General features: G+C 35.2%; 1 protein-coding gene across 2 annotated transcripts in view; it reads right to left on the reverse strand.

Moving 5' to 3' along the window:
• The window catches only part of LOC145286431 (sin3 histone deacetylase corepressor complex component SDS3-like), a 59,401-nt gene extending 46,651 nt beyond the window's left edge, over positions 1-12,750 (reverse strand). Inside the window, exon 1 of one of the 2 annotated variants that reach the window (XM_080135372.1) lies at positions 12,140-12,504. In XM_080135372.1, coding sequence (XP_079991498.1) covers positions 12,140-12,254 — 115 coding nt within the window. In that variant the 5' untranslated portion in view covers positions 12,255-12,504. Of the gene's footprint in view, positions 1-12,139 lie in introns of both variants that reach the window. The other variant, XM_080135413.1, reaches the window with a different exon arrangement.
• Positions 12,751-14,697: the final 1,947 nt, after the last annotated feature.

The raw sequence follows: 14,697 nt of genomic DNA on the forward strand, positions 1-14,697 counted from the left end.
TAAATAGTAATTGTCTCAGTATGAAGGGTTTCCCCTACATTGACCAAGGACCAATTACAGAACATATACTACTCGGCCTGAACGCCAGGCGTTTGCGTTCGAATAGTTTCGCTTTATTTATACAAAAAATAAGAAACTGAAGATGGTGAGAATTTTGTTCAACTCGATCAAAAAGATAGAGACGATGTCCATTTGCAAATGCGAGATATTACGATCTGGGAAGTATACAAAAACTTCTCACAGAATCTAACTGACATGAGAAGACTGATGTAAAAAGCCTTTCGTGGACATACAAACACTTGCACCCATTTTGCCTTTATATATATATTAGACTAGCAGGGGGTACCCGGCGTTGCCCGGGTGTTTGTAGGTGTGTGATGGGGGGGGAGTAATAACCCTGTTTAAATATTATATATAAAAAAAAAAAACGATGTTAAAATAAAAATCGGAAAAAAACAAAAAAAGAAAACGGGGGGGAAAATGGCATAAATAACCGTCGGATTGAACCTGCAATCTTAAGATAACAACGCTGTGTGGTGGGGGTGGGGGTAAACTAAATAAGAAAAGTAATAACCCTGTGTAAATGAAAAGAAAAAAAATGTTGCCCGGGGGTTTAAAGGTGTAAAAGAAAAAAGTTTTGGTTGGGAGGTCAGATTGAACCCGGAAGCCTTGACGCGGAGGTGGAAACAAAAACCAACCACTTAACCTCGAGTGAGAAAAATTGATTTTCGTGTTAAGTTAAGGCTTATAAAGCGAGTCAAAGAGGTTTGATTGACAGGTAGCCACTAAATGAGGTCATCGCGGGAGTGTTACGATGACGTGGCAGTATTTTTAGTTTTCGCTTCCCCAAGATGATGGTGAGGGGGGAAAGCAGCTCCCCATTTAAAAGGGATTGTCCAAATCGAATAGCAATTGTCTGATATAAGGAGAAACTCCACATTGATCAAAAGCTGATTGCTTTCTGGACGTTTCAGCACGAAAGACGAGAACACAAACCGTTTGAATTTAGTTTCACTGTATTTATATTAAAAAGTCGAACAGGCGACAGCGAAATAGTGCAAATCTTATAAAAGTCAATGTAAATAAATCTAGACGCGACGCGCGTTTGCAAATCGTAGATATTATTATTTAGACGGTATATAAAAAGTTATAAGACATAGTAATCCCCTCAAAAATGCTGGCGAAAAAAGCCTTTGCGAGACATACATAAAATGATCACACACATTTTGCTTTTTATATATAGATAAAAAAAAAAGGACAAGAAAAAAATTATGCAAGAATTTTTTTCAATAAATTTTTATAATTTAGCTTAAAACTATTCATTTCAGTACTTATGGTTTACGATCCAGGTTTTCATATGGCTGATACCGTCAGGTTTTATTTTGTAAACTAAAAAGGTACCCCCCCCCACCATCATTATCACGTAATAAATTTATTCTTTCTTTTATTTATATACTAGCGGGGGAGGGGGTACCTGGCGTTGCCCGGGTGTTTGTAGGTGTGTGTATGGGGGGGGGGGTAAGTAATAACCCTGAAACGATGTTAAAAAAAATCGGAAAAACCAAACAGCAAAAAAACAAAAAAAACAAAAAAAAACAAAAAAAAACGCTGTGTGTATAGGGGGAGGGGGGAGTAAACTAAAGAATAAGCGAAGTAAAAAAAATAAAGAAACGATGCCCGCGTGTCTAAAGATGTAAAAGAAAAAAAATAGTTTTGGTCGTGAGGCTGGATTGAACCCAAGAGCCTTGACGCGGAGGTGAAACAAACTCCAACCAATTAACCGTGTAGGCCAAGAGTAAGAGGAATTGATTATAGTGTTAAAATAAGGCTTATAAAGCGAGTGAAAGAGGTTTGATTGACAGATAGCCACTAAATGAGGTCATCGCGGGAGCGTTACGAGATGACGTAGCAGTATTTTATTTTTTTTGTTTTACTTCACATTAGCGTTTATTAAATTACGTATTTCGTTTCCTGTCTAGACATCTCTCTCTATCTGTCTGTCTGTGTGTGTGTCTCTCTCTCTCTCTGTTTGCGTTTCTCTCTCTCTCTCACTTCGTCTTCCTTACTCTAAAGACTGTTACTAAAAAAGAAAATGGTGTCTGGCTGTTTTTTTTTGTAAAAACTTCGATCGTTAATATTTTTTGTAAGCGTATTTTTTTTTTTACTTCACATTTTTGGCTTGTTATTTTTCGTTTAACTATCGTATCTAAGTATTTTTAATGTGCTAATAACTTTGGTAATGTTGTCATAGCGTAGAAATTCATAGTTTAGCTTGTGTGAGGGTTAAATTTTTTTTTACCGATAACATGTTTTTTAAATTCAGACGCCATTAGAGCTTGCTGACGTCAAGATCACATGACATGACTCAGTGAGTTTTAAATACAAGTTGACCCAAAATAAACAGTCCCGTGTATACTTTATGTAGAAGAGTTGGCGGCCGTATTTTTTGGAGCAGTTATAAATCGATTTAAAAATATGTAATGTTTAACATTAAAATGTCACCCCCCCCCCCCTGCAGAAAATCGATCAGTTGACGCACTTCTGATGGTCCTTTTGGGCTAATTTTTCGATATTTGTCATCCGGATGGGGCTTTAATATGATACCAAGTTTGTGAATTTTTGTTCAGTCGATCAAAAGTTTTTAGCAGACACAGACATACATACATACATTTTCGCTTTTATATATATATATATATATATATATATATATATATACTAGCGAGGGGTACCCGGCATTGCCCGGGTGTTTGGTGTTAAATAAAAAAGAAGCCGGGGTGGGGGTGGAATCGAAGCCGAACCCCTAAGGCGAAGTTTGAAAATAAAATCGGCCAGCCAGAAGTGAAAGATGTTTGAAAGTCGTCGAGTGTTACGATGATGACGATGTAAGCATTGTTATAAGCGAAGTAAGAAAAGAAAACGTTTTAATTAAAGGAGGGGGAGGGGGTAAACACACAAAAAAAAATAACGTAAGGCAAACGAATGATTAAAACAGAAAAATGAACGAACGTTACGTGAAAAATAGCTTAAATAATACAGGGTTCAATATTTAAATTAAAAAAAAAAAAAAAAAAACATCTCGCACCACGATTCGAACCCAAAACGTTTAGATAATGAACCAAGGCCTTAACTACCTGAGCTAAAGCGACGTCTTTAAAGTTTATTTGGTTTATCAACTATTTTGAAGTAAATCAGGTCACGACGTAATCTGACGCATGCATTGTTGACCCTCCCCCCTGTCGAATCTGTCTAGACATCTCTCTCTGTCTCTCACTTCGTCTGCCTTACTCTAAAGACAGGAAAATGGCGTCTGGCTGTTTTTATTTAAAAAAAAAACTTTGATCGTTAATATTTTTTGTAAGCGTATTTTTTTTTTTTTTTTACTTCACATGTTTGGCTTGGCTTTATTTTTCGTTTAACTATCGTATCTACCTATTTTGAATGTGGTAATAACTTTGGTAAAGTTGCCATAGCGTAGAAGTTCATAGTTTAGCATTAATTAATTTTTTTTTTTATCGATAACAACATTTTTAAATTGTAAATTCAGACTGCCATTAGAGGTTGCTGACGTCAAGATCACGTGACATGACTCAGCGGGTTTTAAATACAAGTTGACCCAAAATAAACGGCCGCGTGTATACTTTATGTAGAAAAGTTGGCGGCCGTATTTTTTGGGGCAGTTATAAATCGATTTAAAAATATGTAATGTTTAACATTAAAATGTCACAGAATTCCATTGGCAGTGAGATACCTTCTGGAGCGGTAGAGTGAGTTAACCATTTTTCCAGTGATCTTGGCAACAAATATGATGTATGTGTTTCATTTCAGATTAGGAATGAAGCTTCGTCCCAGAAGCTTGTTAAAACATGGTGCTTTCCCAAGACCAGAGCCATTCATTACAATTGGGATGTGACGGGGGGCCAGAGTGATTATGATGGAAAGAGAATCTTGGTTTCCGATACATTAAAATTAACCAGCCAATTTTTTCACCATTGCACCATGTGAAAAATCACAAGAAAATCAGAAAGATTGTGGTCATTGCTGGCCTTTGAAGTGTTGCCATAGATCAGGGATGGGAATCTGCAGCCTAACGCGTGGCCTTTGGTGTAAACATTAATATTTTTATCTCTGAAAAAAATGAAATGTAATAAGTCCCCAGAAGTACCTCTCCACCGTACTGTATACCGATACTCTATGGCTGACTGGGATAGCTTCTGTACATTCATATCTGATTTACCTCTGCATTTCATGTTTAAAAAGGTGTCCTCTATAGTATCAGATCTGACCGAATGGTTAATTGTAGGCATAGACCGATTAATACAATCTAAAAAATTCCAACAAAAACCTAACAGCCAGCCATGGTTCTCCCCCAGAATGTGCTGCTGCTATCGCACACAGAAATCACTTTTTCCATAACTACCAACGAAATAGATGCACTGAGACTAAAGCTGCTTTCAGCAACGCCAGCAAGCACTGTAAAAGAGTAATAAAAAATGCTATAGGCTCAGTCTGTTAAATCCAAAGTAGCTGATCAGCGGCTTGGTTCCCATCAGTTTTGGCAAATAACAAATAGGATCCTGAACAGAAGTGTGCGTTCTATCCCAACCATTATCAATGGACTAGAGGTCATCTCGTCAGCATCAGACAAGGCCAAACTATTTGCCAAGAAGTATGCAGCTAATTCTACCCTATGCGGCGAAGGCTATTAACTCCCCATATTTCCTCCTATAACACAGAACACGCTAGGTAACATACAAATATCTGTGCATGAGGTCACCAAGCTAATCAAGAACCTTGATTCCAGTAAAGCAACTGGCCCTGATGGCATCCCAATTATAGTTAAAAAAGCTTCAACCAGAACTTTCTCCCATACTTACGAAACTGTTTAAGCATTGCCTTAAGGAGAAGTACTTTCCGACTCCCTGGAAAACCTCATCAGTATGCCCTGTATTTAAGAATTCAGGTGATAAGTCATCTCCCTCTCAGTACAGACCAATAAGTCTCCTGTGTGTTATGAGTAAGTTGCTGGAATCCATATTAAATAGAGAAATAGTCAACCACCTCAGCAGAAATAACCTTAGTGACACAATATGGTTTCCGTTCTACAAGATCTACCGCACATGTGCTAACGGTTATATCTCACAGGATCAGTGAATCTCTTGACAAAGGCTTCCTTCTAGGGCAATTGCTCTTGATATATCAAAGGCCTTAGACTTATGGCATAAGGGCCTACTTCACCAGATTTCCAGCTACGGTATAACTGGAAATGTTTTCTCAATCATTAAATCATTTCTCTATGATTGGCTCATAAGAGTAGTGGTTGATGGACAAAAATCAGAGGCCTGCAGTATTAAGGTTGGAGTCCCTCAAGGGTCAATCTTGGGCCCAACTCCTCCTGATCTACATCAATGATCTCCCTAAACACATACTTAAATCATTCGTTGACATCTATGCTGATGACACGACCATCTATGGCAACACATCAAAGGCTGTAAACGACAAAGCTCTCTCTGATTCTCTCTGCTCTGATCTCGAGCGCGTGGTTGATTGGGGGAAGACGTGGCTGGTTACCTTTAATGCATCTAAAACCAAACTCCTATCTTTACATCACCAATGCTCTGATCTCCATCTGGCATCAATTGAAATGGATGGCTCTCGTCTAGGAGAAGCCCCATGTTTTGACAAGCTTCTGGGTTTGTCCTTTACTCCTGATCTGAAATGGAACATGTACATCAAGTCAAGGTCGCTGGAAAGATGGTGGGATCCTTCTACCGCTCCAGAAGATATCTAACTACTGATGCAATTCTCTATCTATATAAAAGCCAAGTACGTCCAAGGATGGAATACTACTGCCATATCTGGGCAGGAGCTGCTAAAAACAGCCTATCCTGCCTTGACAGAGTACAAAATAGACTTTGTGGCTTAGTGGGGGATGCCCTTTTCTCTACCCTGCAACCTCTCTCTCACAGAAGAGACGTTGCTCGCCTATCCTTGTTTTATCATTATTTCCATGGCAAGTGCTTGCCTGAACTCCAATCTCTGGTCCCCCCTCCAAAATCTTTCACGAAAAACACCAGTCTAGCTGAATCCACTGAAAAATTTTCCCCACTCTTTATCCGTGCCTAAATCAAAACGTAGATTCCATGAACAAAGCTTCTTTCTTAGAACTGCACGCCTGTGGAACTCTGTTCTGTCTGCCTGCTTCCCATCTGACTACAACTTGGATGTCTTCAAGTCCAACGTTAACAAATTCCAGATGAACCGCCCCCTTAAGTAAACACTTCATTAAATCTCCACACTAACGTACTGTACTTGCAATAACCCTTATCCCTGAGTGGCTTCCGGGCCTTGATAAGTGGTGACCACCATGTAAAAAAAAAAAAAAAAAAAAAAATTTACTTTTTTCTATAATAATTATATACAGATAAATTTAACACACACATACGGAAATAACTGCATTCATTGTTGTCACTCCCGGACATGAAAGCCTTTTTCTATAAATCTAATGAAATGAACCTAATAAATATAAGCTTACACCATCAGGCATATAAAGGCAATATTTCTTTGCTGAACCAGCATAGTGGGAGTGACTGACTTCCAGCATGATACACATACAGTTCCTGTTCCGTGTACCTCATACTACTGAGGTCGACACTCAGTTTACTGAAGGCATGACCAAACTAAATGTTTATCGTGTGTTGCCTTGTGAAACTGGAAGTTTTAGCCATAGCCCAATTTAAGGCCGGCTGTACACTGCACCAGATAATATAGTTTTATATAAAACACAATCAGAGAGCATTCAAAACCATGTTGTTGGAATCTTGATTTCAGCAATTGTCCTTACTTTTTATTGAAAACCGTCGATATCTGGCATTAATTGGTAAATAAATAATAGAACTAATTACAAAACAAAAAAATGTGTTTGTGAAACACTGATACCTCCGGATAATGTTAAAATTTTTTTTGGAAACTCATCTTCACCGATGTCGCCTGAAAGGTCTTGTTAAAAAGAATACAAATGCCAAGTATCAAATACCTATCACTGAAGAAATTGCGTAAAGGATGGCTTCTCCTGGCGGTGTACCAGTGGTCAGTGTAGACAGTGGGTGTCATTGCGCACAGGATCGTTTTTGCACGTTCCAATTTGGATACTGCAACTATAGTGAAAATCATCTATTTATGGGCCTTCGAAATGGCGACATTAAAAAATATTAAGAGAGAATGCAGTGTTATAGCCACGCACACAGATTGGAAGAACTTTCTGAAGGAAATTTGTCAGGAGTATTTCCTGAAGAATCCAGGCAGATTTTATATATATATATAGATTTCTCACTTTTACAAACATTTGTTTTTAAATTTCTTTTTTTATTTATTTATTTTTTTTTTTAAATAGTATTTGCAGATGGGTATGCTGACAACAAATATCAGTTAAATTTTGCAAATATTTTTTTCACCCCCCCCCCCGAAAATGGTGTTTATTCTGAAAGCCGTTCTTAACATTTGTGGAGGTGGACCTAATGTAAAAAAACAAAACAAAAATAACTAAACCATTTACTGATAATTTCTCACTTTTACAAATATTTTTAATTTACATGCGTGGATGGACAACATATTGTTGAATGGTGCGAAAACAAAGCGTTTTTGTAATAAACTTCGGGTTTGTTTTACTATACACACAGATTCGAAAAAGAGGTTAAACAAAAATATAACAAATACATGTTATCAAAGGCAAGATAAGTTATTTTTCTACCTAATTGGATAAGTTTTTTTGTGTTTTTCTTTCATGTAAAATGTTTATTCGGTTCGAAAAACGAGTAATGTTGAACGGTACCGAGGAACAAGAAAAGATGACCGCGATGTCTTTGAAGACTCGATAATCAATTCAAAATAAGAAATAAAACAAAATGTTAGGATAACATTTTTCCTACTTCTACAAACAATTTATTTATTTACTTACATTGGTTTATTTAATCAATGTTATTTTCGCACCATTCAAAATTTTTAAATTATAAAATTAAAATTACAAAGAAAAGTAACTAAACAATCTTAATTTTTTTATTACAATATTTATTAACAAACAAAATTGGGGAAAAAATAATGTAAAAATATTTCACACGACGTACCACTGTTACATTAGGTCTACCTCCACAAATGTTAAGAACGACTTTCAGAATAAACACCTTCAACCTCCCCATGTTAATAACGGATTTCGGAATAAACACCATGGAGGGGGGATATTTGCAAAATTTAACTGATATTTGTTGTCAGCATACCCAACCGCAAATACTATTAAAAAGTCCATAAAAGCCGTCATTTAAAAAGAAATTTAAAAACAAATGTTTGTAAAAGTGAGAAATTAATAAATGTTTAATAACTTTTTTCTTTTAATATTCATAAAGGGCAAAACTTTTCTCAAAATAAATAAATGTTTGTAAAAGTGACAAATAATCGTTTAGTTACTACGGCAACGTCAGTAAATAAAAAATGTTACGTGCGCATGCGTCAGGGAGGGACTAAGGAAGCGTCGATGTAATTTTTCTGCTGATCGCCATGAAACGCCCAAAGAGTACCTAGGAAAAACAAATCCATATTTTCCACAAAGTAAGCGATCAGCTATACACTAATTTGGGTTTGTTTTATAATACACATTGGGACGAAAAAGTGGTTCAAAAACAAATATATAAAAAAAAAAAAATAAATAAAGGGTTTTGGTAAATGTTTCTTTACGCTAACAGAACTCCGGCCACTAATTTATCGCTAAAAGGTCGCTAACAACGAATCTGATAATTAAATTCATCGTAAATTTACCGTTTGCATGGTATGAAAACCTGGAACCTGAGACTATTTTACGCCATTTTACCGCCTTTAGTAGTGTTTTCTTACGTGGTGTGATGTGCAGTGCACGTGCGTAGTGAAGTGACTTAGGGTTTGTATTACTATATACGGATTCAAAAAAGTTGTCAAAAAAAACAAAACAAAAAAAAAAACAAATATATAACAAATAAATGTTATCAAATGCAAGAGAAGTTACTCTTTTACCTATCTCGAAAAGTTTTTAGTGGTTTTATTCACTTTAAAAATTTACCTGAATCGATTACACGTTTCAAAGTAAATTTTTTAGATTAGGTCCACCTCCACAGTTTTTTCTTTTAAATGGCGACTTCCGTAGGTTTTCGACTATGCTGAATACGGAAATCACATTGAAATTTTGCAGAAATAAGTAGTTATCGAGATATAAAAACGTGTTTTGGGTTTGTATTACTGTACACATAGATTCGAAAAAGTTGTCAAAAAACAAATATATAACAAATAAATGTTATCAAAGGCAAGATAAGTTACTTTTCTTCCAAACTGGATATAATTTTCGTGTTTTTATTCAATTTAACATGTTTATTAAGCTCGAAAAGCATACAGTGTTTAGCGATGTATTGGAAAATTCAAGATGGCGGCCGATTCTGTCTTTAACACGGTAAGTTTGGAAAAAGGTGTAATAAATAATAAACTAGACAAAATACTGTTAGAAATTCGCTCAATATATGTTACCGTGACATAATTTGACATATATTCGGTGGTTTTTAATAGTATTTTGTCTAGTTTATTATTTATAACACCTTTTCCCGAACTTACCGTGTTAAAGAGAGAGTCGGCCGCCATCTTGAATTTTCCAATACATCGGTAAACACTGTATGCTTTTCGAGCTGAATAAACATGTTAAATTGAATAAAAACACGAAAATTATATCCAGTTTGGTAGACAAGTAACTTATCTTACCTTTGATAACATTTATTTGTTATATATTTGTTTTTTGCCAACTTTTTCGAATCTATGTGCAGTGTACAGTAATACAAACCCCGTGTTTTATGCATTGTCTTCTTTGGCGGCCATCTTTGTTACGTGCGTGCGCGCCATAAACAAATCTACGCGCGTAACAAAGATGGCCGCCAAAGAAGACAATGCATAAAACAAGTTTTTATATCTCGATAACTACTTATTTCTGCTAAATTTCAATGCGATTTCCGTATTCAGCATAGTCGAAAACCTATAGAAGTCGTCATTTAAAAGAAATATGTGGAGGTGGACCTAATCTAAAAAAATACCGAAAATCATACACGGTGTTTATCGATATATTTTAAAAACAAAACTGATGGCATGCTTGCTGTTGAACATGGTAAGTTTGGGAAAATGATTTCAAACAAACAAATTATACAAAATACTGTTAGAAACCCACCGAATATGTCACGGTAATGTTAACCTAAAAACAAATAAAGGTTATCAAAGCCAAGATAAGTTACTTTTCTACCTAACTGGATATTTTTTTGTTTTATTTAATGTAACGTGTTTATTCAGCTCGAAAAACATATAGTGTTTTTGAAAAATGCAAATGGCGGCATGCCCTCTGAACATGGTAAGTTTGGGAAAACCTGATCAAACAAAAAAAAATATATAAAAATACCGTTAGAAACTCACTCAATATATGTTACCATGACATAGGCGGACATATGTTCGGTGGGTTTCTAACAGTATTTTGTATAATTTATTTGTTTGAACTCATTTTCCCAAACTTACCATGTTCAACAGCGAGCATGTCGCCATTTTTCTTTTTAGACTATATCGATAAACATTTCGAACCGATTTACACATTTTAAAGTGAATAAAACCACTAAAAACTTTTGATAACATTGGAGGCGTTTATACCACGCTGGTGGGGGGGGGGTCGTAAAAATTGACCCAAATCAGAAATTCCTACTAAAATAAAAAGCAAATGCATGAGGAAATTAGATATAAACTTAAATTCAAAATAATAAAAAAAAAAAAACATCGGTCAGTTTTTACGACCTGTCCCAGCCCAGCGTAGTATAAACACCCCAACCGATCACCCCATGTTAAGAACGGCTTTCGGATTAAACACCCTCCCAACCTCTCCATATTAAGAACGGCTTTTGAGGTTGTGGGGTGTTTATTCAGAAAGCCGTTCTTCACATGGGGAGGTTGGTGTGTTTATAATACGCTGGGGCATGTCGTAAAAATTGGCCAAAATAATCTAGAAATCAACACGAATTTCCCACCTAAAATACCGATTAAAAAAAAGTGAAAAAGAATTTGAATTCCAACGAATTTTCAAAATTTCGGTTAAAATCTTTGGTCTTAAAATATTGCGCTATTTGCACCAAATATTTTTTGTCATGAAATACAATTCATTTTAGCAATAAATAAAATTTCATTTTTTTTTTATTACATGTTTTCCTTAGTCGCGGCCATTTTTGAAATGTGATTGTGTTCTTAAACATTCTTAAAGAGTTCTTCTAACCTCTATATTTTTGTGTGTATTTAAAACTTTTTGCACAAAAATAATGTTAAGAGTTTATTATTTTTTTGACATTTTTATTTTTTTTGCATGGAATTAAATTTTGAAATTAATTTTTTGTTTGCTTGTTTTAGAAAATCAAAGAAAGAAATAGCTGCCAGCGATTGAAGGAACTGAATTAAAATTAGATTTTCAAGATTTCAAAATCAGTATTTTATTTCAAGACAAGATATACAATTTAAAAAGGAAGTTAATTTTATCAAACGTGTAAGTAAAAAAGCGAAATGAAAGTGGACAGATTCCAGTAAGTTATAAGCGCCAAGTGTAAACTTGCCAGACGAACGTTACCGCCTGGCGCCTCGCCTCATTTTTGTTAAACACTCTGGAAGTTTATAAACTTATATATACACCCTCTCCAGCTTTGAACTAAAATAATAGACTAGACGTTTAAAAAGCCACGGGTCCACGTTTCCCGTGAAGTACCGAACATTTTATTATTATATATTCCTATTTACTTGCCTCTCCACGAGGGCAGTGTTAGACACCAAGGTCGGTTTTTAATGCGGGAGAAAGAACAATATTAAAAATTGTCTCGGTCGTAAATGATTTCTCCTCCATTAACCGAAAAAAAAAAAAAAAAAAATTAAAGTATAGCATCATATAGACCCGCGTAAATACTCTTAAAAGGTATCCATTGTCTCTCGAAACTGAAAGGAGGGTGAAAACAGTAAATAAAGGGTAGTTCTGTACAGCAATTACTTCAATTAAACTATATAACGAGAGTAATAAAATGGTTCATTTTCATAATCGATTAAGTATCTCAAAATGGTTACTTACCTTCATCGGATACGTTGGCATCAAGATCGCGATCTTCCTCGTATTCTGAACTCGGACAGTCATCATAATCCAAGTCATTTTCGTACCGTGGTGACATACCGTAAGACGACGCCATTGAAAATTATTTCTTTTTTCTTACACTCACACGTTAATTTTTTTTTTTTTTTAGTTTAAAGATTCGTAAAATATTAAAGTGGAATAGAGATCTTTTTGTCAAACTGTTTTTAAAAATACAAATATTGAATAAATGAAAAGGATTTCGTTTTACAAAATACACAGCTCCGTGGGTGATATTTTGAATCAGCTGCAAAAAACACGAACTCTTCCTGACGGTTTCTAAACTGTTATTATGTGAACAAAAGAATAATCTGTTCGTTAAATGGAACCGCAATTCGGTCTATTCGTTATTCTGTGAACAAAGGAATAGCATGTTCGTTAAATGGAATGACAATTCGGTTATTCATTAAGCTCCTTACACTATATATTTTTGTTATTGTTTGAAAATATATTTTAAAATATTGTCTTATTTAAGTCTGTAAACATTTTCTTCTCGGAAAAATTCATGCATCTTTTTGAATGCATGACGAGTTAAATTATTTCAAGTTATTTTCATTCAGAAAACTTAAGGGCGTGGTCAACCAAATGAGATCTCAGCTGTGATTGGTCCGTTTTACCTAACAACGGCAATTCAGATAATGTTTGTTTTTTTTTCTCCTTCATGTCCACATGAACCAAATTTAATACTTTTATTATTATTATTTTTTTGTTGTTAAAAAATCATAAATATTATTTTGTGTGTGCCTTAATTTTTCAATGCATTTCATGCAAGTGTTTTTTATTTGTTATCAAAATTTTGTTAAAGAAAGATACATAATGAAGTCCCGCAAGAATGAATGAAAAAGTGGGTAGGTGAGCGAGTAGCGACTGAGCGAGTCAATACTGGTTGATTAACGAGCACGTGTCGCAACATCACAGTAAAGTGATCAGAAAGTAATTCGAAATAACTGAAAATGTAATGAATAAATCTTCAAATGACCTGGACCCCCTCTCACTGGAAACCCCACAAACTGCAATAAAAATATTTAAACGCACGTCGTTTATACAAATCGGTTGACATAAGGAAACCTCACTCGACCATGTGGACGTCCTACTGTATGTGTGTGAGAGAGACTAAAATCTAGAAATCTGTCACCTGCGTATTATAGCTCAACAAATAACAAAATCAAAAAAATGTTTTACCATTGCAAATTTGAGAATTGTATTTTTATTATAAGTTTATAATAATGTTGTAAAAATAATAAAAATGACACTATAGAGAGTGACTCCGGACTCCCCGTGATAATTTAGGTAACCCCCTCATCCTCATGTTAAGAACGGCTTCCTAAACAAAAACGCTTTATTTCAGCATGGTCCGTAAACTGCACAAGTACTTCCACCTAAAAATTCAATAAACTAAAAATATCGTAATTTTTGTTGTTTTTTACAAATATTTATTTTTTGAATAACAGTTTATAATAAATTATATTTTAAATTCACCAGTCTCTACATAATTTTATATTGAGACGAATATACTCCAGAAGTAAGTACACTTTCTGCCTTGTCACCGTGAGCGTAATATAACGATGGTAGCGGTCTGCTGAGTGCTGCCTGCGCCGCAACTGAAAATGAAATTTACTACCTAATCGTGACTTTAATCCATTTTTATGTTGAATACCCCCTTTCCCCATTTTTATATTTTGGGTGTATTCGTTTTCAGCAGACGTCATTTTAAAAGTGAATGTTGAAGTGGAAAAAAGTAAAAATTGTTGCTTTTTGTTTGTTTTGCATTGTTTTCTCGTGTTATTTAAAAAAAAAAAAAAAGTCACGTGAGCAGTTTGTTTTAAAACTTAAAAAAACAAATAATAAAATAAACTGCTTACGTACTTGAAAAAAAAAAGGGGGGGGGGGATTTTAACAAGGCAACAAAACAAACAAGGCGATTTAGAATCATAGGCGACCCTAAGTGCGACCGTACCGGTGTCAGGTGAAAACCTAGCCTCGATGTGAAAATGTTCCGATTACCAAATCAGACTTGCAGACGTGTTAAAAAAAAAACCGTTTTTAACATGCGGAGGTTGAGGGTGTTTTTTTTTTTATATTTACATAGGCATCACCACTTATCAAGGCCAAGAGGCCACTCAAGCATAAGGGTTAAAGAGTGTACAGTAGACATTGGACAATATAGTAATCATTAGTAATGAAAATTTGGTAAATTTGATAACTTATATGGAACGGCTCATCAAGAACTTATTTACATTAGACTTGAACACAACCATATTGTCAGCCGGAAAGCAGGAAAACGGAAGACAATTCCACAGGCGTGCAGTTCTAAGAAAGAAGCTTTGTTCATGGAATCTACGTTTAGGTTTAGGCACAGATAAAGAGTGGGGGGGATTATTGATAGTGTTTACAGCTAGACGAGTGTTTCTTGTGAAAGTTTGGCGAGGGGGGACCATAGATTGAAGCTCAGTTGAACACCTTCCATGAAAATAACGATAAAGCAGAGACAAACTCGCAAC

This window comes from Euprymna scolopes, chromosome 1, assembly GCF_053919585.1.
Source record: "Euprymna scolopes isolate OS-2025 chromosome 1, ASM5391958v1, whole genome shotgun sequence".
NCBI lineage: Eukaryota > Metazoa > Mollusca > Cephalopoda > Sepiida > Sepiolidae > Euprymna > Euprymna scolopes.